At 42.5% G+C, this 26,266-nt stretch overlaps 2 protein-coding genes across 2 annotated transcripts; both read right to left on the bottom strand.

Moving 5' to 3' along the window:
* rab38b (RAB38b, member of RAS oncogene family) lies at positions 1–4,903 on the bottom strand. Its single transcript, XM_034606961.1, has 3 exons — positions 4,333–4,903; positions 2,546–2,823; positions 1–1,222 (listed from the first exon to the last, which is right to left on the bottom strand). The coding sequence occupies exons 1-3, from the start codon at positions 4,559–4,561 to the stop codon at positions 1,070–1,072; spliced, it is 660 nt and encodes a 219-aa protein (XP_034462852.1). The 5' UTR covers positions 4,562–4,903; the 3' UTR covers positions 1–1,069.
* Positions 4,904–6,183: 1,280 nt separating this feature from the next.
* Positions 6,184–25,211, bottom strand: grm5a (glutamate receptor, metabotropic 5a). The gene is made up of 18 exons (XM_034605967.1): positions 25,031–25,211; positions 23,903–24,207; positions 23,694–23,827; positions 22,282–22,543; positions 21,832–21,946; positions 20,865–21,114; positions 16,547–16,782; positions 16,283–16,404; positions 16,082–16,206; positions 15,804–15,972; positions 13,535–13,661; positions 12,958–13,075; positions 12,293–12,479; positions 10,958–11,116; positions 10,752–10,877; positions 10,221–10,403; positions 9,954–10,123; positions 6,184–8,763 (listed from the first exon to the last, which is right to left on the bottom strand). The coding sequence occupies exons 2-18, from the start codon at positions 24,128–24,130 to the stop codon at positions 7,863–7,865; spliced, it is 3,612 nt and encodes a 1,203-aa protein (XP_034461858.1). The 5' UTR covers positions 24,131–24,207; positions 25,031–25,211; the 3' UTR covers positions 6,184–7,862.
* Positions 25,212–26,266: the final 1,055 nt, after the last annotated feature.

The raw sequence follows: 26,266 nt of genomic DNA, 5'->3' as shown, positions 1-26,266 counted from the left end.
AATCACGACTTCATCCTCGAGATCTCAGATATTTTTCCTTCTTTAAGTGGCCCTGATTCTCCATTGTACTAACCAGCATCACACCCACGCATACAGCAAATAACTTAAAACCATTAAAAAACAATGCATGTTCAGTTCACACAATGCAAAGGGTCAACATTACTTTCTTTGGCTCTCGTTACGTCCCAGGAGGGCGGCAGGTCTCCCACACAGTTTGCGTGGAGGTTAAACAGAGAGAACATCAACAACAACACTCACACAGAAGGTGAAAAACTGAGATTAAGTGAGAAAACTTGTCTTTCAGACAGACAGCCAGATGTTTAGGAGTAAAAACCCACATTTAATAAAAAATAAAACTTGTCAATGATTCTCAAGATGTTGTTTTTAAACCCCAAAGGTTTGATATTTTATAGTTTAAACACACACGTTATCGTAAATAACTATAAATTAAAAGAAAACACAAATACAACCAAACATACAGAACTTGAATTAGGATATAATGTAGACATAAATGTTAAATGCTCGTTTATTACACGTTTATTATGTAAAATAAAAGTTATCACATCAGCAGACATGAACATCTGGGAAAGGTTCATATTGGCTGATTGTAAATCGGCCGGGCTCCAGTATTTACTGGTTTATTTAGTTTAGTCAGAGTGAAAAGCTGTTACATTAGAGGAAGTGAGAATAATATCTCAACCATCTTAAAGGAACAGTTCCCAAACAGCGAGGCTGACGTTATAATGCTTTAAATAATCTCGTACATTAATACCAAAGAGCGTCCATGTGGGTGTTCTGTCTCACTGAAGTCAGAAACTTTAACCATGAGTTGTCCAGTTGCTCTTAAAACTTGTCCAGCTCCCGAGTCCACGTCGCTTCAGCTCTGGTTTACTGCAGAAAGTGAAAAATGCAGCAAACAACAATGTTCAACTCCGATTCGGACCAGAGGAGCCGAACTGCCCCGTGGGTACTCAGACGTCCATGGAGGGCCGTGTGGTGTGTGTCTGTCCCTCTTTGTCCTCCCGTGACTCTGCTCCATCCCACCATCACGCCCCCCCCCCCCCCCCCCTCATTGTTTGAAGCAGCCGGAGCAGCTCGTCTGTCTGTCGTCGTCGTACTGCGGTGAGACGGTGTCCGATACCATCGATTTCATGATTTCATTCTCCGTGGCCATGATGTGCTTGACCAGGAAGTTTGCAGCTTCACAGATGTTGAGATTATCCTGAAAAAGAGAGAGAGAGGAACTGCTCAGTAATTTGTTCTTGCTCACAAAGTGGAGGTTGGGTTTTCATCTGCGTTTTTGTTTGTCCGCTTGTTAGCGGGATTACACAAGATGTACCGAGTTTCATGACATTTTCAAGGAAGGACCAATTAAATGGCGAGATACTTCCTGCCTGTTGAAAATGTGGCTCACTCACACACTGTCGCCTTCATGTGAACATGTGTGGAAGCAAATGGGTTTAAAACCTCTTCCTGTAAATACCGTAAACATTTTTGTTTTCTTACTGCGACCGAAGACGGACGCGTGTCTGTGTTTGCCGACCCCACCTCTGACACCTCTGGCTGAACCTGCACCTTGTAACCTTTGACCTTTCAGAATGCTGAGTCTCGATGGCATGAGGATGACAGAGCACTTTGGCTGCACCCAACACGCCAGTGTCAACAGGGGATGTGTGAATGAAGACGTTTGTAGAATTATTGGCTATGTGCTAATAATGCACTAACGATATAATTAGAGTAAAATAAGTTTGAATTCTTGTAAAGATCCCTCGACAGTATATTTCATTTATTGCTATTACCATAAGAATACATGACATCTTTGATTTTAATGTTTTATTTTGTCAAAGTGTGATAGAGCTTCCACGACATGTTGGATTGAGCATGAACAAAATATATAAACCGATGTGATTCGGTCTAATTCTTTAACAGAACTCCACTAATGTTTTTAACTGTTAATCTCAGTGGCCTCTTCTAACCCTGATGTGTAAAATCTAACTCATCGAGCCACTTTCCACGAGGGCATGAAATTCCAGTCGGGATGTTTTTCTCTGACTGAAGTGAACCTAACGGGAGACGACTCCACTGAGTGTGTCAGACGCCCACTGCTAACAGGCAACACTCAGGCCGCGTCATCGTCACGTGGACGATTACAGAAATGGGAAATACACTCATTCACATTCTTGCTGAGAGTTGAAAGAGAAAGACACATCCAGCAGCTGGAAACAGCCCCGAGACATCACCCGCTGGTTTGTGAATGAACCTCATGCTGTGTTGAAGAGAAACTACAGATTAAGACCATAAACTCCTTAGGAAAATTATAGTCAGTTTCTCATAGACTTCTATAGAAATTGACCGGTAGAGTCGTCCTCTGGTGGTCATTCGAGAGAATACAGGGTTCAGGCACTTCCATATTGGCTTCACTTTCTAGACCCAGAGTCTATGACCTATTTTATCCACAGTCGACGCTTTAGACAAAGTATTTCTTGACTCGAGCTTCAGAATTACTTCACAGACCCCGAACATCGGGATAATTCCGTCATCTCACCTTAGCTGAGGTCTCGAACCACCCGACGAAGCCGTGGTCTTTGCAGAACTGGTCCATTTTCATGGCGCTGTTGGTCAGCTCTCTGCCCTGGTCAGACTTGTTGGCCAGCAGCACGGTGGCGATACTCTGTCCATTGTCAAGCATCAGCTTGGAGTCCAGGTCCTCCTTCCACTTGATGACCGCCTCGAAGGTCGTGGGCCGCGTCACGTCGAACACTATGAAGGCTCCCATGGCTTCACGGTAGTACACTCGCGTCATGTTTCCAAAACGCTCCTGACCTGTGACAAACACAAACACACACATTCACATTCATCAGCACAGCTGCACTGATGAGGAACTCTCGTTGTTCCCCTACATTTCTGCGGTGAAATAACTGAGTCTGCAGTTAGCGGCGCCTGTATTTCATGAACCAGCACATTCCTGCAGTCTTACTGTCACGTTTCACCAAACAAGATCCTCAATGCAGGAGCCTGTTCCTGCTTATGACAGGCCGACTTTAAAAATGAAAATAAACTTTGACCTACGGTTGATAAAACATATCTGTGAGGAGTCAAACATCTGACAGGTCAAGAACAGCTGAACACACACTGTCGTCTATTGTGACTACTTGTGAGTCCGAGCCTGAGCGTGAAGGTGTGTGCATCCTGTTTGTTTAACATGACACGCCCTCTCAGCAGAAAATTAAGTATTGGCCAATAAATATGAATCGACTTTCGTCTTTGCTAGATGTCCCTGGAGTCATTTCTCGTGGCCCCCACGAGGGACAGGAAACGGAAAAAAGGGTGGAGAAGTTCCTCTTTTTGTGCAAGAGAATGTGTGAATGATTTTCCTGAGTCACACGGAGTCGTCATCTGCAGCAGTGTGACAGCAGCTCCAGACAGACACGTCTCACAGGTCACCTGATGCACCGTCATTCGGTAAAGATGGTGCAGTTTACATGACCTTTAAAGGCAGATAAACTTCTATAAATAAGAGCAAACACACCGTCCTGACTTAGTTTAACCTCACTCCTCAAAGCCATGAATTTTAAATAGGTAGAGTTGACTGAATCTAATGGAATTCATAATTTAATTTTGTGGATTCAAATTAACTGCTTAAAGCACGTGCTGGCATTTGTGTGTGTGTGTGTGTGTGTGTGTGTGTGTGTGTGTGTGTGTGTGTGTGTGTGTGTGTGTGTGGTGTGTGTGTGTGTGTGTGTGTGTGTGTGTGTGTGTGTGTGTGTGTGTGTGTGTGTGTGTGAGAGAGATACTCTGAGCAATGATGTTTTGCTTTTCGTTTAGGCCACAATGACACTCCTGTGACTGGGCTTAAAATCTCCCTCACATGGACCCAATCACATGATGCAGCCCCATACCTAGGATGAGTGAATGATAGTGTGCTCATCCCTAAGCAACACTTAGTGTGTGCGTGTGTGTGTGTGTGTGTCGTCGGAGCTCTCCACAGTGACAGTCCATCCTCATGTTTCACAACTTTACGAGTCATGTCACAGTGTCACTTTGAAGATAAACTTAATAAATCTCCTCTCATTATCATCTGTTCAGGAACATTCACAGTCTCACTAAACAACTTTTTCCCCTTTTTTTTCAGTAATGGTTTGGAAAAGTTTCTTGGTTCTTGCTGATTTTACGCGTAAAAACACCCAAAATGCTTCATTACGCATCAGTGAGTTGACTTGGATCCTGCACATGATGTCAGTATCCACTTTTCTCTCAGTTACAGTGACATCCTGACACGATCCCCTCCACACACACAGCACATGACAGACATTATGATCCCCGCTGTCCCACCTGCGATGTCCCACAGCTGGAGCCGCACAGTCTCCGAGTCCCAGTTCAGCACCTTCAGGGCGAAGTCCACTCCGATGGTGGCCCGGTAGTTGTTGGAGTAGGTCTGGTGCACGTAGCGCCTGATGATGGAGGTCTTCCCCACCCCGAGGTCCCCGATCACCAGCACCTTGTACAGGTGCTCCTTCCGGAGGCAGTGCATGCCGTTAGCCTGTGAAGGGTGATTGGTCATTCCCCCTGTCGGCTCTCAGACGCGCCAGATGTTCGCTTCCCCTCGAGTCCGGACTTCTTCTCCCCTCGCGTCCAGCTGCCTCGCCAGTGTCTCAGCCTCTCTCCGCCCTGCCTGTGGGTAAGTGTGATCCGCTGTAGGGGCAGTGCCTCATGGGAACTTGTGACCTCGCCACCCAGGAGCAGTGCGCAGCAGTGCGCACGGTTCCATGTGGAAAGGGTCTGGTGAGCCTCTAATGCAATTCACTGTAAACCACATGATGTAACTGTTGCCATACTTTAACCCTTTGTGTGGTCAAACCGTCGCGTCCTTGCTTTGGTAATAAAAGACACAGATAAGTTATTGAACATGAAAAGAGCTGCACACAGTAAAACTTTCCATTTCATCCTTAAATGTCTGTTTACATACAGTGATGGAAGACGTACTCACACGTTTTACTCAGTAAGAGTATAAATGAGATACACAAATAAATGTAGTCAAGCACAAGTGCAGTAAATGTGACCACCGGTTACATGCAGCTGTAAAGTGCAGCCATAATGCAGTTAAAAGTAGTGATGTCAGCAAGTCAGATGCATGTAAAATCTATACTGTGGTTCAGACCTTTACACGACATCCGACTGCTGGATCAGGACTGACACAACTACAACAGTTTCTCTCTAGTGTATTTAACCTGGAATCACATCTTGGCATGTGCTCTACAAGGTGGATTGTTTTATTATTATTGTAAAAGTTGTCATATTGTCAGTTTGAGGTTGGTTCCTGCATAAAAAAGACAGAAGTTGTGTGAAGGTTTTTTTTTTTACACTAATCAAATTATGTCCCACAGAACATGAATGGAACTCTTGGAACTAATTGGAGTGATGCTTTAGTATAATGTGATTATTGTATGTATGCAAACACATTAAAGTGTCAGAGAGCAGAAACACACGATTCTTCTGTTGTTCGCTTCACCAGCATGAAAGTCACGACATGAACTGAGGCCTGTTCCCAGAGCAACGTTTACCGAGGCACCAGGGTGAGTTCTCTGAGTTCAATCAGAGTCACATGAGGTGTGGAATTTACAGAAATAAGGCAAGTTCACCTGATTGCTTGACGATATCCCACAGATCCAGCTGGAGGGCTGAGCTTTAGACAGATGCTGAGAAGCTGCCGGTCTCTTTATCTGGATCTTCAGGAGCTTTCCCACAGAGAAATACATGATATTTATATCAGTGAAGATGGACCATAAGTAATGCAACACACTGCAATTAGATTTCAAGGATAAACAATGAGTTGGTCCATTGGGGCCTCACTCTCTCCCTGGGCTCGTCAAAGCTATTACGCTCTAACTATGAATAAACTTTACCCACATATCTCGCGACTATTAATTTCATTTTGGTCGACAATTTACGGCAAAGGAAATTATATCACGGTATTTAATAGCGAGTGCCCTAGAAACCCTATTTCTCGGCTTATTAATTATCGCACAGTGATTTGACACAATTATCTTCTTATTTAGAGAAAAGGTTCATAAGTAACATCAACTTAGGACGTGTAAAAATAACGCTGCAACCCGTCCACGTCTTCCAGCTCAACTCTGAATGGTGAACTCAGGCGAGATTGAAAAGATAAGACGGAGACAAACATCCTCTGGAGATTATATTCGTGAACTATTGGCATCAAGCATCATATGCACCTGCAAAAGTTTGACTGGCACAAGATTGCATGCAAATGTTTATAATGATGTCTACATTGAAAACCAGTAAAAAAAAACACTGCACATTTCAAAAAACATGAAAACATTCTTTCCTGTGTAAACATATAAAAAAACAAGGAAAGAAACCTGATAAACATAAATAATCCTGCTCCCATGTGACAATCAGAACATGGAAGATATAGAAGATGAAAACCTGCAAACCATTGAATCAATACTATCAATAATGCACATGGTCAGAGAGGCCCGAACTGTAGATGCAATATATAGTTAAAAAAAGAATTAATAATGGTCAGGCATAAGAAATGTCATTAAATATTATATCAAAAATAACAACCTCCATACACTGAAATAAGAAAATTGTTGGATCAAATATAAAAACACCGAAATACATTAAAATTGTTGAAAATTAAAGTTATATTAACACAAAAATGAACTTAATTCATTTAGTTTTTCCGTTTTTTAAATTTGGTAAAGTATTTTCTTTTTTCACTGTGTGCCTCAAAAGGTTTTGGAGATCAAAGATCAAATAAAAAGCCAGAATGGAAACATTAGAAACATCTGGCATACATCCCCTTACCTCTCTCCTGAGACACATCAATACCACAAAGAGTATCTTTACCTTTTTTTCAACTATATCTATTCATCTTAACTGAACAATATAAAAAAAAAAGTAATTGATTACAAATATAACTCAAATCCTGACATCATGCAAACTAGAAACATGTGGCGCCGGCGGCCGACACATCCTGAGGTGGAAGATCATTTTGGTCCATTTCACACGAGGACACGTTATCATACATTCAACTAAGTCATATGTAGAGAAAAGAATTAAAGAAGACGTCCAAGCAGTTCACGGATCAGACGATGTGGCGTCCATTCAGACAAACGTCTTACATGGGTTTCTTTCAAATTGCTCCTTGATTTGCAAAACGCAGCATCTCCGTAAGCAGCTTGATACAAATGACGCTGAGTTCGTCTTCCAGGATTGACAACGAATTAATGTTGCAGGGAAAATGCATCTTGTTTGACCTTCCAGGAAAAGTTATTCGAGCGGTTTTTCGTCAATGTCGATATCCAAACTGTCGCAAAACTCAAAATGCTTAGATCAAATTATCAGTAGTAAAAACATTAAATATGCAGAAAGTAAACAGCAATAATACAAAGAATAAAAACAATCTGCGTTCATGAGAATATTAATGCAAAATATACAAATTAAATACAACTACCCTTATCATTCTAAAACCTGCACTTTCCTAGAATAAATCAAAGAATCCAAAGTAACACTGAACTTAAAGATTTGGTAAACTTCCTCCACTTGTTATTGATCAACGTATTTTCTTTGGAATCTGAAAAGTTTAAAACAGAGTTAGAAACATGAGTCAAAAGTCTGTAAAATGCCCAATTGTTTTGTTCCGGTTCATCACTTGAAGATGTAAGACGAAACACTGACACTGCTCAGGTACTTTTCTTAAAAAAGAACAATTTAAACATTCAGAATATTCAAATGTAGAAAGACAAGAGTTGGGTCCAGTCTGCTGTCGTCTCCTGGAGGTTGAAATACTCCAGTTGGAGGGTAAACGAGGGACTAGAGGTGCAGGACGAGCAGGTTTAGAGGGAGGACGAGCTCTGGCTGAAGTGTCTGAGCAGCAGCTGGTCGTATTCTGCCTCGGAGGCCGGGGACAGCGACGGGTCCGAGCTGCCGTCGGAGCTCAGAGATGAGTCTCTGAACGGGGAGGGGGGTGTCAGAGCCACTAGCTCCTCCATGTCCTTCGCTCGTCTGCTGCTCACACAAGTCCCGGCCAGGTGCTCGTAAATCTTAGCTGCTGGTCGGTTCTCGCAGAAAGTGGAAACAGCCGCTACCTCTGCGTAGGTGGTGACGGTGGAGGGGCCCTGCTTGCTCCTGGACGCCAGGTACTGAGGAGGGCCAGGGGCGGCATCTGGGTCTGCGGTGGTGGAATCAGGGGGGACGACGGCCCCCCCCGGCAGCATCATGGTGTTGAGCTCACTGATGTTGGCAGTGAATCGGTTGACCACGCAGCTGATTTGGTCCATGATGGTGACGCCCTGAATTTGACCGCCAAGCAACCCCGTGCCGATGTCGCCCATGCCCACAGGTATGATGCTGATATCCCCACCGTCCAGCAAACCTTGGCTGCCGTCCCCACCTCTTCTTCTGACCCCGGCAGCGTGCTCGGGTACGTACGTGGGTAAAGCTTGTGGCTCCTCTCCCCCCTGGAGACCCCTGGCCTTGGCTGCGTGCTGGCTGACGTTGAGCAGAGGGGACCGAGAGGGCGAGCAGGCGAAGGGCGGAGACACCAGTGGCTCCTCGTACTGCTCTTTGACGGTGGCGTCCACGGGTATATCTCCTCCTTTAGAGAAAGGCTTGATGATGGCTGTCTGGTTTGCCTCGACTGGGTCTTTCTTCTTGACGTGGAACGACATCCTCTTCCACAGGTTCGGTCGGTAGCTGCGCTCACTCTTTGTCCAAGTCACTGATTTCCCATTGGCACTAGGAAACGAAGAAGAGGAGGATAATTAGTTAATTATATGATACTGTTAACCCGCAAAATCCTTGAAGAGATAACTGTGTGTGAAGTTGCAGATGTGTTAACGCTGAGAAAAGAACCTCAACCATCTACCCTAAGGTCCATGTTCTACTTCTTTTTCTAAGTGTTTCTTCCATCCCCCCCATTCTATAATTTGCTTTCTGTGTAATTTTACATCTTCCTCCATTTTCCCTTCATCTTCCCTGGAAAGAGAAATCCTTGAAGGCAGCGGCTCTCCTGTGGGAGGACTTAACCCAAATGAGGAAACCGTTTCTCAGCTCAGGGAGCAGTTTTTTCTTGGCTTCACATTCAGCCTGTTGCCGTGGAACCAGCAGAGCTTTCATTTCTATACATGGGCCCATGGACAGAAACCATTAGAGGATGTGGGTGTACAGACTCTGTTTAGACTCTCAGTGCATAAGATAAGTAGTTAGACTGCCGTGTCTCTTTCTGTCTGCAGCTGTCCTCGCTTAGCTCTTTGTCCCCCTGTACCCGAAAATATACTTAATAGAGTCTGTCGCTACCGAAAACACTAGTATTCATCCTGATTACATGAATTTGGAGTAATTAACCCCAACCCTAACCCTAACCTTAACCCTAACCCTAACCTTAACCCTAACCCTAACCTTAACCCTAACCCTATATAACCAGGGAGTGTGTCTTTAAATCTTGATGTGGTTTTATACTATAGCATTTCTTTTTCTAGCACTTCAAAGATCACATGTGTTTTGTGTGGGTTTGTTTGTTTTTTAAAACACTATAACACTATCGTCGGCACTTTACCCATCTGTGTATATGTGTATATAATTGTCTGTGTTGGTCCTCATTGCTCCGAATAACACTAGATACTATCATCACTATTATTTATTTTTGCTGTTATATTGTTATTATTTATTTTCATATTAACATGCTTGATTTTTCTTATGTAACAGTCGTGGAGGAGGCCTCGGAAGTCAGTAGAGTTTTCTTCTGTTTATGGATTTTAACCAATCAATTGTTTTAATGAGGGACCTTAGAACCCCAACCGCACCCTGTAGAGAAAGAATGAACCTTATCCTGCTAAAGTTCTTTAATTTGTGTTTAAACAAATTAACCACAAAACCTAATGGAATTGTTCCAATGAGGAGGTAATTTAATTTACTCCCCCACATACCTCACGTCCTCCTGAGCAGAGCCACGGCGTCGAAACAAGTTGGCCATGCTGCTGGAGGACTTGGTGGTCTTGGCAGCTTTTTTGGCGTCGCCTACGTGCATGCGCACCACCGTGGACGTCGTGAACGCACTGCGGACGTTTTTCTCCGGCTTGGCGAGCATGATGTAAACCTAACCATGAAAATAACCAACACACAACCATCAGATTACACATGAAGACACCAAAGAGATGATTGTGACTCTGTAAGAACGTGTTTTCTTTTCTTACCTTCGGGACAAACATGCAGCAGAGAGCCACGGTGGCGCTGAGGCTGACGCTGAAGCACATGGTGATGATCTTGTAGTTGGAGCCAAAGTAAATGGGGACAAAGGCCAGCCAGATGATGCAGGTGGTGTACATGGTGAAGGCAATATACTTGGCCTCGTTAAAATTAGCCGGCACATTACGAGTCTGTGGGAGAAAAGGAGGAATTACGTTTTTTAAAGCAGCGTCAAATGAAGCAGAAAGAAAAGACTAGAAAGAGCCTCAAGGTCAAACAGTCCCCTAATGAAAACGCACTTAAATTCACTAGATCTGCACCAAATTGCACAAACTGATAAATATCAGTCCCTTAAATATGCCTGATTTACTTTTTTCATCATGATCCATGAATCCTTCTCTGAGAAATCAAGGAAAACGTTGAAAATACCACATCTCACATCCATCCACCAATTGTTGTGGAAATCTATCCAGTAGTTTTTGTGAAAGTACATAATGGGACAGGTTGTGTTTTATTAACCGATGCAATGCTGCCGTTACCTTGAAGGCATAGAAGGTGCAGCTGAGGATGAGCAGCCCATTGTAGCCCAGCGGCGCCACCACCCCCACAGTGGTCAGATTGCAGATCAGGTGCACCTCTCGGATACTGGGGTAGTCGAAGATCACCTGACGGGAGACACGGGTCATTCTACATGGATAACATACATGTAAGTGAACATTTACCCAACACACACACACACACAGACCTGTGGTGGCTCTATGACGAGAAGAGCCACAATAATCCCCAGCTGAAGCAGGATGAGTAGGAAGGCGATGACCAACTGTGCGCAGGCGGACATGAAGCGAGGTTTCTTGGTGCAGATCTTCTTCTTGCTGCCTGCCAGGATCCGTGCTATACGGTTGGTCTGGGTATAAATAGATCAAATGGTTATGCTGGTAGGCGTCACTTATAATACAGCTCGCTGTGATTCATAACAGCAGTCCCCCCTTTTTGTCCGTCCTCAGATCTTAAACATCAACCTCAGCCCACACACAGATACGTTTATCATGCCTTCCCTTTACAGCTGGACATCACCCAATCTCTGACAGGAGCTCCTCTGCTCCTGCTCTTCTCCTCAGATGCCCTTCTCCTCATGGTTTAAGGTTATGGACATTGACGACCACTAGATGTCGGACTAGAGCAATCGCATATTGGACCAAAACAAATGCTTTGTTAGTTGTAAAGGAACAAGAGGGACTCAGGTTTTTGGGTATATTAATGTTTAAAATCTCATAATAGAGCCTGAAAAACACGAAATAACAACAATAATAATGCTAATAATACGTTTTTTAATATATATATTTCTCATATTATCACTCAGAGGCTGATTTGAGCAGCGCACTCGCTCCTCAGACAAAGGCACTGACATATACTGTAGTAAACTATAGTTTTCTACCTCCACCTCCTCTGTAACTATGTGTGATGAAATATATGAATCATCTTCAGCAGCTACAGTCACAGAACATTTTGCACTTTTGTTCTGCCGACCTCTGAACCCTCTTTTCAAGAGCATCTTGATCCCAACATCCTGTTTCACGTGGAATACGTCAGAAAATAAAACATGTTTAATCAAACCTTTAATGAAAGCGGGTCTAGATGACTTTTCACTTTGTGGAGTAGTTTTAAACTCTGTGACCTTTTAAAAGTTTAAATCATCCCATGTTCAGTTTTCTATTAAATACAGAGGTGTTCTCCACAGGGTCATTGTCCACGTACAAAAAAAGATTTGATTTGCAATGAAAACGTGTTCTTCTATTTTATATTGTAAATATAATCTGTATTTATTTTCCCGTTATACTAGTATATGTCAAATTTTCTCTTGAATACTATAATATATAACTTATATTGATGATTTAGCATAAAAGCAATAAGTGGATTTTATTTACCATTACAGTTAAACCAAACTAAACTAAAACTAAAAGAAAACTCAATTCAAATGAAGCTGATATTGAAATCACTTCATTCAGGAAGTGAAACTAAATGACTCGAAATGTTGAACGTTTGTTTCTCTGTCTCGTAACGACACAGAGACGAGCAGCACCTTGGTGACCAGGGCGGAGTAGCTCATGGCCGGGGACAGGCCGATGCCGAGCCGTTGCAGGTAGCAGTAGATGATGTGGGGCTTGGCGATGAGGCTGAAGGTGCACAGGTAGCCCAGACATATTCCAGCCAGGATGATGTAGCAGAGCTCACGACTGGACGACTTGACCACGGGAGTGTCCCAAAATCTACAGAGTGAGGAAAAGTCAATCTACTGCAGATTTGCTGAAAGAGCAATTGTAAATAGTAGTAATTGGAGCAGTAATAGAATAATAATGTTATACTACTGCTCCAATTAATAAGTTATAATGTTTTAATTGGCACTTAATAGTTTCAATCGGTACGTTCAAATAGAAATTAGACTAATAGCTGCAGATAACTGTCATTTTTTTGAACCAGTGTTAAGATGCAAAAGCTCAAGTTTTGCCTTCAAAGTGCCACAAATTTCTTGTTGTACAAAACCATTTGGAAAAGACATGAAAAAACATATAATATTACTATTTTAAACCTTGAAACATCAGCTTCAGAATGAGTAGCTCAGTTAAAAAGACTTAGAAGTGATTAAAAACCAAAGCTTATCTCCAATATTCAGCAGGAAACTTTAAAAATATGAAGAATTCGTTGATTTTTAAGTTCACTGTGACTAAAGCTGTTGGCTATAATTACTTGATAAATACTGAGGTAACAAAAAGTGTAGCCATGAGGCCCAGACAGGAGAAGACCACCGCAGCGATGGGCTCTGGATCCCCCCACCGCACGTACTGCACCTGGATCCGCTCACAACCTTCAGGGATATGGAGAGAAAACGACACACAGAAGGTTCAAGCTAACTTTTGATTGGCTCTGAAAGTTTGATAGTGAAAGGATGTGTATTCATAAGACAGTATTTACTGTAAAATGCAAAGAATAATTTAATCATTATGTGTAAAACCTTCAGTGTGTGGGCTCATCAGAAGTGAAGCAAATTTATAGCGAAACATTAAAAGAGATCTGCAAAATGGAAAACTGCTGTTCTCAAAATACAAACCTCAAAATACAAACCAAAAAAGGTGTTTAAGCATGAGATACTTAATAGTAGGAATATATTTACAGTATATACACAACATATGTTTGTTTCTAAAGGGGGAGGAGAGGGGTTTCAAATAGTTTTTCGTAGATTCTGGAGTTAAGAAATCTAAACTTTGGCCAAATCCTGAATTGTGGCAGGAGACCTTGTTACCGGGGACATAAGGAAAGTGTTTACCGGTGAGGTCGTCTGTCGGCCAGGAGCCCAGGACACAGGCACGACAAGTGTACTCGTCAAACACAAACTCATTGTCCTTGCAGGGAGTGCAGGTCCAGCAGCAGCTCACCTCTCCTTTACGGATCACCTGGACGCACACACACACACACACAGACGCACACACACACACACACACACACACACACACACACACACACACACACACACACACACACACACACACACACACTCAGTAACATGAAGGGGCAGAAAGGTCTCAAAGCTCCAATGGCCCTCTTCTGTAGCTAATCTTACACTGTGTTCGCCCTGTAAGCAGAGAGATGAGGATTTCCTCGTCAGGGGATCAGAGGAGGAAGAGGGTTTATACTGTAGAATCTCACTGGACCTCATTAGTGAGAAGAAAGTACCTTTGCCTCAGCAGAGCTTCACTGGAGATGTACAGTCTGAACTAAGTTATTTTCACATAGAACTGTAATTTCTGTCGACCTTACACGTGTGTTAATGATGATCGTGCACATCAGTACATCTGATCTCCAGGGCAACGTGAATCAGGTTTTATTACGCTTTTTACTGCTGATGTCTTTTATCATTGAAATGCAAAACGTATTAAATGAATAAATTTAGGGAGAGAATAGGAGAGGTTATGTTTATTACTTTATTTATTTACCTGTCTATCAATTCCCCAATGTAATTATGTCTAATGCCACAGAAAGAGGTGCTTTTTAAACAACGTGAAAAAATAAAGCTTAAAAATAGAATCATCTTTTTAAGAAAGTAACTACTGCGTTTAAGTACAACTTTGTAGTTAGTATTCCATTTCGGAGTAACTGTAAATACAGTATAGTGTTCCACAGATACAGATACTACTCACTTTAGCGATTCATATTTCAAAAAGTATAATGTCCACAGAAAATATGACACACTCCACCTCAACCAACTTCCACAAAAATGCAGTTTGCATATTATAATATCAGTTATAATTATGCAGTGTTATAATAAATTACATTTTTTTTAACTTACTGCCCTTATTTGTTACTGTGGAACAGTCTCCCTTCCCACATTATCAATAATTATATATCTCATTTAAAGGATTACCTTTTTAATCTTGCTTTAAATTCAGCATCATTATATAATTTTATTTTTGTATATTGTCTTCTGTGTTTTTGATTCATCTTTCTCTTCATACATACTCGTCATTGTTTTTCCTTCGCTATGATTGTAAAGCACATTGCCTCAACTCCTGTGCTTTGACTCTGATGAAGAAAATAGGAAACGGAGTGATGGTGTTATTGGGTATTACAGGGTTGGGGTGTCTGTCCTGAACTTATGGGCTCGCAGATCTTCTCCAAACCTTACGAGCCTGGAGTTTTGAATTCCCTTCAAGTTGTCACTTCGCAGGGAGACGTTGTGACGTGTGTGGGGTCGGTTTAATGTTTGAGACTTTCGGGATGATGAGGAGGAGACAGGCCACGTTATTCTCCGAGATGTTGAGAGGCTGAAGGGAGTTAGAGGAGCCCAGATGGGAGATGATGAAAGTCTGAACAAAGAGGTTCACTCAGTCCCCCCGTGGAAAACTCAAAGATCTGATTGGACCCATGTTGAGGTGTTAACCAAGTGGGATCTGTGTGGGTCCTGTTTGATATATTCACTGGTGTAAGAAACCACGTGTTGGAGATTATCACAGAAACTGCATCTATCCATTTATCATCCATACATCTATCCATCTATCCATCTATCCATCTATCCATCTGTCCATCTATCTATCTATCCATCCATCCATCCATCATCCATCCATCCATCTATCCATCTATCCATCTGTCCATCTATCCATCTATCCATCCATCCATCCATCATCCATCCATCCATCTATCCATCTATCCATCTATCCATCATCCATCTATTATCTATACATCTATCCTTTTGAGGGTGGAAAGCTGATGAGATATATTTTTATTTGCATGGCTTTATTTTAAATTTAAATTTAATTTTCATATATTAAGTAACAATTATGATAAAATACCCTATTTCTAATTGTTTATCAAATTCTTTCAATTTCTGTAAATCATCACATTGTTGTCTTGCACCCCCCTGGAGGTACCAACTCCTAGTTTGGGAACCACTGATTTAGATAATGGCTAATTTATGCTCTATTGTTTGCATGCAAATATAAATATATGTTCCGTTACCACTGTCACTTAAATGATTTCAACTACGTTGTTGATTTTGCATCACATTTATCCCAGCAATGAAAAGCTCTGTGCACACGTACCTTGATCTGTGCCTTCTGGCAGGGCTCCGAGCAGACTGACTGGATGAACTCGCTGTTGTTGCTCCAGATTTCCTCATCATTCATCTTTAAGCCGCCTTGATCCCAGCTCCCCACGTGGATGTAAGAATACTCCTCCTCGCCGATGTGCTTGAAGTTCATGATTTCATACCTGAGGCACATGAACCCGGTTTGCATGAGACAGCACATGCACACCTTCAATGTTTCTTTCTACTTCTTAATTTCCTTTTCTTTTCCTCCTCCCCCAGTACAATCCTCACCTGCCCGGAGAGTCTCCGTTCTGGTCAAAGAGGATGATCTCCCCGGAAACACCAGTAAAGTTGGTTTTCATCAGGAAATCCAGCAGCTTGCGGCCATCGATGGGCCTCATAGACTCACATAAACCCTGGAGAAAAGTCACAAAGTCAATACTTTCATGCTCAATGTGAAACCACAAATGTGCCTGATATTTACCATCATACCTTGTATCCTGGACAGAGAGATTGCTGCATGGCATGTAGGCCGTACGCCATGGAATAGATGGCATTAATGACAAAGCCCATCTTGGTGTCTTGGGCATACTGATGACGCAGAGACTCTCTCCCTGTGGAGAACAGAGACCTGCTCATAAGAAGAAACCAATCACCACAGTCTGTGTAATCTAGATTAATAGTGAAACCCTTTAAAACAGACTGGATGACGTGTGAAACGTGCATGAGGACGTGTGATCTCTGTGTTGTACTAACAGGTGCAGGTGCGGTTGAACGCGGTGTTCTCCAGCGGATGACCCCTCAGCCTGCACTGGAAGCGGTGCTGCCAGAACTCAGGGAACCAGGGGTTCCTCTGGTTGGCGTCCGGCTTCAGGTTCAGGTAATAATCATCAAACCAGGTCACGTAGGCAGACTTTAGCTTGATGGTGATTCCGCCAGCTGCCTCCCTCTGGTATCCGTCTGTGACGTCGTACCGGTCGGCCCAGCCGTCACTGCCCAGGAGGAGGAGAGAGGCAGAGACAGAAAAAGATGCAGCAGGTTATTAGAGTCAGGATTTTTATTTCTCTAAATCTATTGATTAAATCTGCCATTTAAATTAATTGCTTAAACATCTTGCAGTACTGCAGCCCACACAAAGACTTAGACAACACTGTCGCCTCAGCATGACTTGAGGAAAACTACGGTTATTTTATAAGAAACAGTTTGTAAAGCAGACACGGTGCCAGATAAAGAAACAATAAAAATCTACAACTGATAATGACCATTAGAACAGAGACATGTTTTTAGGTGTCTCTCAGATTTCTTTCATTGCTCACATCGCCAAGTGAACCTGGAAATACAGGAGAGACCTCAGAGCTGAAGAGTGGAAACATCATCAGGATTATGAAGTTGAACTTTCACCTCCGATCTGACACTGTGTTTATACCTGGTTCACAATTAAGTTTCAAAAAGCATATTATTTTTTGCAGTTTTCCAGGGATTGTCCACTGAGCACCACTCTAATGGTTTTATAAAATAAAAGTGGCACTTTGCCTGTTATGGTGGTGAATCCTTTATGTGGCCGGCTGTAAAATGTCCTAGTTGGTGCTTATGATAATCTGTTATAACAATATGCAGTATAATGTACTAGAGGTGGCAGGTGGTACCTTATAAAATGAACGTAATGAAGAGTCCCAGTAGAATAATCGCACTCTCAGGTTGATAAAAATAAAAAGTATTTGCCCACATATCCAAACTGAAGAATTGTTAAGTGGAAATGTTTAATTACGTTCATGTGCAGAGATAATTTGTGATAAACCTCCAGGGATCAGAGGTCGATGAAGCTGAGAGAACTGGGCTCGTCGGGACAGAGAGACCTGCTGTGTCTTTTAAAACTGTGTTGAGTTGTATGATTGTTTAAATATGTATCACTTCCACAGTCACATAACTTCAGCTTGTGTCTGACTGTGGATTATTAGATCTCTGTCGGCTCATTATCTGTGAGGTCCATTGAGACGCTGCTGTAAAGAAGAACATATGGATTTGCTTTACTTTGAAAATAGGACTAAATTAGAAATGATAAATGTATGATTGATTATTAAGTTTGCAGAAAAGCAGTTTGCTACAACACTTTCCGATGAGAGTTACACTCTGATTCCTAACAAACCAGACAAACACCAACAGCGTCTGCAGACATCTGATCTGCTGCTTATTCAAAAACACCGTGGGCTCGGATCCAATAAGCTGTGATCAGTGAACCGTCTGAAAAGGTTTCTGTTCCGTCTATTATTATCTCTCCCTCCGGACACTGGTCTACAATCAACCCAAACAGAAGTGTGATTACACCTCCACACATGTGCACACATGTAAACACGCTCACCTCACTGACACACACAATCACACTCTTCTATTTCTGACCGACAAAGGGAGAAAAAAAAGCATAAGAAGTCGTTGTTTTTTTTTTAAACTTCGCTAAGCGAGCCAGAGTTACACAACAGCAGCGTGGGTGTTTCGTGATGCCGGGTTGAGGTAGGAGATCATTTCATAACACATCCTTAGAGGAGCGAGCGCAGAAACTGAACGCTGGCATAAAAAAGGCAGGGCTGGATATGAAAAGCATGGAGGGCTTTGACTCGGGATAGTTTGAATCACTCCAGAACGAGAGCTCGGAAACCCACACAGCGACCTGGGAGGGCAGCGTGCTGGAGATGCAGCTCCACCACCTACGAGCCTGAAGACACACAAGGGCTCTCGTTTCAACTCGTATGCCACAATAATAGTTGCATTTCCATCTGAGTGGACACTCTACAGCCCTGCAGCGCCTGGACCAGCGTCCGTTTTCTAAAATGAACCAAAATATCAAAGGAGAAACAATGAAACAGTTGTCTGAACGGAAGAGAGGAAACGCGTTCCCACGACCTGCGATACCTCGGTTGCTGTGTTTCCGACAAAGTCAGGTGAGCACAAATGAAAGCGCTCAGGTGGGAAGCCGCTGGGGGATCATGCTGCTTTATTTGAAGCTCAAAAAATGTAGTTGGTTTGGAGAAGGGCTCGGATACACACCACAGTGTAAACCCTGCAGAGGAGTGGAGCTGGTCAATGTAGGTAGTGAGGGAAAAGGATGGAGTGGAAATAACTTGAATTTAGAAGGTCACTCAGGGAGCAGATACCTCTGCTGAGGCCCAACAGTCCCAATATTATCAAATTCAAATTCACCAGTTCTAGATATTTGTTTGGATCCACACTCGTAAATATGCTCCAGGAATTATTCTGTCTCACAATGTTAAAGAACGTGAACAATCTGCCCCTGATCCAGATTCACACCTGAATTTAATGTTTATATCGATATCTAGCAGGTATATAGTTGGTACAATGTTCACTGAGGTTTTCCAATTAGCTTTAAAACACAGCAAAAAGGTTTAAGAGCCAATTTGGATTCAAGTCAGGATGGTTGATCTTCTGAGGACCACAAATTTCTACACAGCATGATAATAGCATCCAACCAATAGCTGTAAAGACTGGATCTAAGTGCTCGACCATGCACCATCCCCCGAGCCACATACCGCTTACAACAGGGTAATAACAGAAAGAGGGGAATGCTCATGTGTGACCAACATATTATAGCCTAAGCCTCATGCAGCATCTTCGCTCTGAGGCATAATTCTCAAAGAAATCTTTATTTTCTCAGTTGATTTCTATGTAAAAAACACATCATCTGCTCCCTCAGATACCTCGACTCTCTCTTTCTATAAGTGGAAGCTCAGAATACACCACATGAACACATACATATATATATCACACATCCTCCAGGCTGACACGGTTTGTGCAGGTAACAAACTGGATTAACAAGAAAGACGAAGCAGCCAACACACTGAGGTCAGAACTCAGTGATCGTGTCAGTGCACGTGCATCAAAATGAGACATGCACTGTATGAACCACCTCCACGGCACAACTCAAACCTTATAACCCTTCGTCTTTATCTACACAGCTTTACAAATCGACAATGATTCATAACATATATATTATTATACATGAATATGGATTACAGAGCTTGTTTTTTTTAGAGCTTTTTTTGTGTAATATGTAGTTCAAGGTTATTTCCTGTTTCCTGCTGTCAGATTTGAGCGACAGCCTACATATGTGGCTCCTAATGAGGAAAGGCATTTATAGAACAGCATGCAGGGAGGAGAGCGAGCCAGAGAGCTAAACCTTAAAATAAAACCTTATTCTCAGAGAGGCTGAGTCCTCCTGATAAATCAACCCCCTCTTATTTTCCTTCCCTCATGTTTTTAATTGCATACATTCTCTCCTGCACATTATGCCCAGTCGTTAACATGCTCTCTGTTTAAAGTAACATAGCAATGAGCCAATACATAGCATGCAAGCATTTGAACTGGGGTATTTCCACAATGTCATATTCTGAAGGATGGAGTGGGATGTTGCACATAATCACATTCTTATAGACCATCCCTGCTTAATCTATTAACTGTCTATTTATTTAAGTGAGCTATGACTTTATATGACGTGCAGCTAGACCTCGTTTTCTTGAGTGTAATGTAAGAACTTCCAATAACACTATTAATATTGATTCATGATTAATTTACTGTATTTATCTCCATAATCGATCCGATTTTGGGGCGTGAATATGCCTGAAAATGAGTTTTCTTGGTGAAAAATATTCTTGCAGACGAGACTCAGCTGCTCTAATAAAAGATCTGCATGAGTGAACAGTATTTGGAGCAGTAAATAAACACAGAGCAGCCTAAACTAGTCTCATTTAATCTGATTTCATGATAATGACATAGTGTTACTGTCATATAAATACAAAAGGAGTTCTTGAAAAAATACCTTGAGTTTCCTGGATCACCGTGAAGTCGAGGGATGCGATGAAGATGATAACAAGGATGATGATGAGAGGAAAAAGATGGCTGCCATGACAACAAACACACCTTGTCTGACCTTGTCAAGCATCTGAAGAAAGTCTGGATCGAAAATCAATGCATGACACTGAAACCCCTGATGCACAAATCATTTCGACGTCTTGTAATCACAGCAAAAAGAAATGCACTTATGAAACCAAGATTCGCTTCTCACCTTCCAACCAGCAGAAACTCTCCCACCAGGCCCTGTCGCCTCATGGCCATGAGAATCCCCCGGACCGTCATGCCCTCGCAGAAGCAGGCCACCACCCTGGCTTTGGGCAGGTGGGCTCGTAGTTTCTGCAGCAGCTTGTCGAAGCTCCGTTCCCCTGCGTTGCTGTAAATCTTGTCCGAGTGGGCGATGCAGATTCCTTCCTTAGCTGCCATGTCTTTAAAGGCCTCCATACCGCTCTCTCCATAGTTACCTATGGACGGAAATGGATTGTTGGTCATATACACAATCCCCCAGTGTATTGTTACCTTGTGCTTTAGAATTTAAAATTAAAAACACAAACTGCACACACGGACACAGGACAATCGAATACACAGATGTAATGCAGCCCAGCACTGGAGAATCTGATGATTTAGTCTCTGTTATGGGAACTGTCAGGGGGGAGACTCCTCTGTTTTTGCTGGAAATGAGGTCACCTAGTTTCTGTGGCTTTGCAAGTTTACTCTCAGTCTCAGCACGATGCTGTTTGAGGCATCGTTTTCACTACTTCATGTGAGTTTCACTCCCATATGTGACTTGCTTTCTTAAGTCATAACAGAGCCCCAATTTCTTTTACACTCTAATTGTACCTCAATTCATCTCCCTCTGACTGATGATGCAGCCGTTTCTGACTTCATTATAAATATTGGTTGATATTTATTTCCTCCCTTCTGAAAATCCTTTTTACCTGCAGGCGATATCTGTTTCTTTGAGGTAAGAATTGAAGATCAGACTTATATCTCCATATGAAAATATGACAAATATAACAAATGTCAAATAGGGTAACTGTTCTTTTAAATTATGACAAATTTAAAGCAGCAAAACACCTACACACACACACACACACACACACACACACACACACACACACACACACACACACACACACACACACACACACACACACACACACACACACACACATTATTACCCTCTGTGTGTATTGCGGACACGTAGCTCCAGTTGTATCTCTTGACGATGTCCACCATGGCTCTGGCTTGTTGCATGTCTGAAGGTACCACCCTCATGAAATATTTAAACAGGCTCTGTGGGGACAAATTTACATGTTCATGTGGACGGATGATGGATGGATGGATGGATGGATGGATGGATGGATGGATGGATGGATGGATGGATGGATGATGGATGGATGGATGGATGGATGGATGATGGATGGATGGATGGATGGATGGATGGATGGATGGATGGATGGATGGATGGATGGATGATGGAAAGATGGAAAGATGGAAAGATGGATGGATGATGGATTATGGATGTATTTTTGCTGTTAAGGCTTTTGCGTTGCTTGTGAAGACATGTTTGCAACCATGTAATTAAATGTAAAAGGTTCAAATGTTTGATGTTCATGCTCTCGTCCTACCTTGTCACTCAGATCCATGCTGGTGGCGGAGTAAGCGATCTGTGGGATGTTGAAGAGCTGGAGGAGGTTTTGCACCTGGATGGCCACGGAGCTGGACCCTGGTCCGATCAGACCCACGATGGGCTTCTTCCCCTGGGGCAGCGAGCTCCCTGCCTCTGCAACACACTTGCTCTGGCTCTCCTCCTCCTCGTTGGACACCAGAGTGTCCCGAATAAACTCGATGCTCTGCTCCAGAGCCACAGCAGAGTGCCAGCACGAGTCCCTGGTGTGGGCAGATTAAGTTCACGTTGTTGTCTTGGCGAGCAAGGCGGGAATAAGAGGTGATGATCGCCTGGAGACGCCAGTTGGATGCTCACACAGCCTGTGCCTCATGCTTTTGAAAAATCCACTTAAATTTGAGTACATATAACTCTGTAATTACCTCAGCCAAGGTGGTTATGTTTTACTGTCTGTTTGTTTGTTGGTTGGTTTGTTCAGAATCAAGCTTATGCAAAAACTACTCTGGATCCACATATAAAGATTTACTCTATTTGCTTGATTTTCACCCAGAAAGGGCCAAAACTACTCAATGGATTTCTACAAGACTTGGTCGAAGGAGGGGACACGGGTCAAGGAAGAATCAATTAAATGTATGTGAGTATCTTTCTAGTTTCATCAGGGTGAGTGAGTCAAATCCAGCTTGAATGTTTCAAAGTATTTTAGTTAAAAAATCCCTTTTTGTGTCAAGAGACTTCCTGGTAATTAGGTTTGTCGACAGAGCATAAACCAGCAATGTCAGCCTCCATATTAGCTTCAGCTGAACTTTAAAATGACTTTTGTAGACAACATGTGGTCCCTCGTTTCTTAAAGCTTGGCTCAATCAGCCCTCAGCCATCGACTCCTCCAACACACACCCTATAGGTTATAGAATTATGCTTTTTAAGGCGATATCTCCTCCCGTCCTTTTGCCTGTGTCTGACATTCAGATTTACTGCCTCTCTGGTTTGCACAACATGTAGTTTTGTGTCGTGTCTTGTGTCCTGATTCCTGCAGCCACTGTTCGGTCTGCAGTCAGCGATCTTCAGTGGAAGATTGCCTCCAATCTGTCCTCCCCTGCTGCCGACTGCCACCTCCCCCATTTACTCCCAGACCCTCGGCTCATTAATAGCTCTATAAACACTCCGTCTGTCTTATTGTGTCTCGTTCTCGTACGAATCACAAACACCCTCAGTCTCACAGAATTTAACACCCAATTAAAGCAACATTTCTTCATATTATTTGACGATGTAAAATAAATCTTGATGTGCCAGTTATCACAGCTTTTTATATGTTTTAGAGAGAAACAAAACCAATGGTCCTCAGTGCATGGTTGGAAATTAAATTAAAATGCACACATAATGTATCATGATATGATTGTGTGATTGGTGTCTGACCTGATCTCGCAGCCCAAGGTGATATTGGGGAGGATAGTGGGGTCTGCATTGATTCGATCCAGCGTGTTCATCATGGCCTCGACTCTCTGGATCCCATACTGCTCCCTCACCGCACCACACTTCCGCTCGTGGACCTGACCGAAATGTAACGCGTATATTTATCACGTGTACACGAGGAGAAAGCGATCAAACATAAACCCAGCATGTACCTTATCTGCAGGTGGTTGGTGGTGCACTGAGAACAGAGCTCCTATAATGATGTCGCCGGGGATGTGTGCCAGCACCCGTCTCTCCGTGTTCTGGCCGTTGACCCCAACCCGCTCCTTCAGGCCGAGCCAGCTCAGATCAGACCCCAGCAGCACGATCACCGCCAACAGCCTGACATGAAACCCTGGTCCGCTCCCCATCCTCGTGTTGCTCCTCACACCTCCTGCCATCCTCTCACAGCTGAGGTTCTGATGAATGGGATGTCTTTGGCGTGGTGCTTGTAGTTCCAGGGGTAAAGGTTCGATTCCTGCCGCAAAAGGATCGGGATGGGAAGTGAATGGGCTCAGTGTTTTTTCAGGAATTGCTCATAGGCAACTGGAATTGCTTGTGCAGAATATAGCAAGTCTGATAATCTTTACAGGTAAACTCACTGTATCAATCACAATCAATCACAACCAATCACGATCAATGCACAATGCAATAAGCAGTGGCGGATCTAGGATTTTTCTAAATCAGGGGCCATAAAGGGGCCACTGAGGGGGGGCAATTACATGTCCAACATCCATGCACAATTCCTGATTGAGCTAGTTGTACATTTAAGTCATTCGGTGTTTAATGTTAGCTCCACAGTTTTGAGCAAAGAAACACATCATTAGATATATTTAGAAAATTGCTCCTTGTTCGAGCACATTGTGTTCTTCAAAACGTGGTTGTAAATCAGAAAATAAATTATCATAAATTATCATAAATTGTCATATTTATTGTTAGTAAGTGTTTTTTTAACGATTTCTGACGGAACAGGGGCCAATCAGATTTTCAGCTGGGGCCAGTGCCCCCCCTGGCCTCGCCCCTGGATCCGCCCCTGACACTAAGAAGTCCATTCCAGCCAAGTTGATATTTCAAGTGAAATGATAAAATATTTAGAATTTTAGGAAAAGAAGACACTGATATTGACAAATCCTCCTCCTACAAGAAAATGATTTCAAGTTGCTGCCATGGTGATGAAATGATGTTGCAGCAGCATCGTGCCACTTGGGTGAAATCGATGAATGCATTAACGATCCATATATAAAGCTCACTTATAAAGTCATCATCGTGCGCTTCACATTATTCAACGAACTTGATCCTACCTGTTTTCAGCCAGTTGCCTCGCAGGTGTCATTCCTTCTGAGAGCGTCTCCATCACTGAGGAGAAGAAACGCTCCGGCTGCAGCGTTCTCTCTCTCTGCAGCTCAGCCTGGTGCCTGGCTACAGCAAACTGCAAATAGCAGCAGATGATATAGTCCGTTATTGGAACATGTTACTTACTGACGCACACGGCTGCCCCCCCTCCCTTCTCTCTCTCCTCCTCCTCCCCCTCGTCCTCCTCCTCATCCTCCTCCTCCTCCTCCTAAACAGTGGAAAGCGTGCAGCAGCCACAGCGACTGCATCTGTGAAAAGCTCCATGAGGCGAAACCACAAAGACACATTGTAGAGTATGAGGAGAATAACACAAATATGTGAGGAAGCAAATGAAGAATAAAGGGTGAGAATGGATATAATTAAATGTCAACAACAATTTTTTCTGTTTTTTTTATTAATTATTTTTTTACTGTTTTGTTGTGACCCCAATTCTTTTTTGACTCACGCTTTTAGTGACGTATAATAACATTTATTTACATTTATTTACAAGAAGCTATGGTAGTATTAAGGGTTATCTACAGGTTGACAATCTGTATTTACATGTGATATTTGCAGTAAGCAAAAATATATTCTTTTAATTCTTTGCACTTTGAACGTGCATGTGGATCATTTGAAACGTTTTTGCGTTGTTTATTTATTTATTTTTTTAAACATTTTTTAAAACATTTTCTTAAATTCCCCGGAGAATAATGCATAAAACAAATATCTGTTATCAAGCAGATTTAAAAGTACAGAAGAGAACCAGGGCCAGACATAAGATACAAAAAAAGTATAAAGTCAAAATGTTGAACATACATTTTAATTAAACCAGAAAATCAATATTAAGAATAATGTCGAGATGCTGAGAATAAACTTGATATTTCACGATTAAAGTTGAACCTTTAAGATTACATATTAAACTACTAACGTTACCATATGACAAAATGCCTTGTGTGGATCAGCTGATGGAAACGTTCTTCATAATCAAGTTTTGTAACAAGGAAATTCTTTTTATCTTTGAGTGCATTGAAGCAGTGGATTTTTCTTTTATGTGGATTAAGATGAAGCATCAGATTAAGACTTCAGTCGCTTGTAAACTTGCAATCAGAAGGGAAAGTACCATTTAACATCCAGTTTCAATATGTCCAGTAAAGAGAGAGAGTCCCACCACTGTCACTTTCAAATCCAAATGGTAAAACTGTAGA

This window comes from Hippoglossus hippoglossus, chromosome 14, assembly GCF_009819705.1.
Source record: "Hippoglossus hippoglossus isolate fHipHip1 chromosome 14, fHipHip1.pri, whole genome shotgun sequence".
Classification (NCBI taxonomy): Eukaryota; Metazoa; Chordata; class Actinopteri; order Pleuronectiformes; family Pleuronectidae; genus Hippoglossus; species Hippoglossus hippoglossus.
The sequence above is the reverse complement of the archived record's forward strand: the minus strand, read 5'-3'. Positions and strand labels throughout refer to the sequence as shown.

Coding starts and splice junctions, on each gene's coding strand:
- rab38b (XM_034606961.1), bottom strand. CDS start 4,561: ATGACCAATCACCCTTCACAGGCTAACGGCATGCACTGCCTCCGGAAG. Junction 2,824..4,332: donor CCAGCTGTGGGACATCGCAG/GTGGGACAGCGG, acceptor TGTTTGTCACAG/GTCAGGAGCGTTTTGGAAAC. Junction 1,223..2,545: donor GGTTCGAGACCTCAGCTAAG/GTGAGATGACGG, acceptor TCTCTTTTTCAG/GATAATCTCAACATCTGTGA.
- grm5a (XM_034605967.1), bottom strand. CDS start 24,130: ATGGCAGGAGGTGTGAGGAGCAACACGAGGATGGGGAGCGGACCAGGG. Junction 16,783..20,864: donor GAGTTTCTGCTGGTTGGAAG/GTGAGAAGCGAA, acceptor CCTCCTGGGCAG/TGACGGCTGGGCCGACCGGT. Junction 16,207..16,282: donor CTCTCTGTCCAGGATACAAG/GTATGATGGTAA, acceptor ACTTTTCTCCAG/GGTTTATGTGAGTCTATGAG.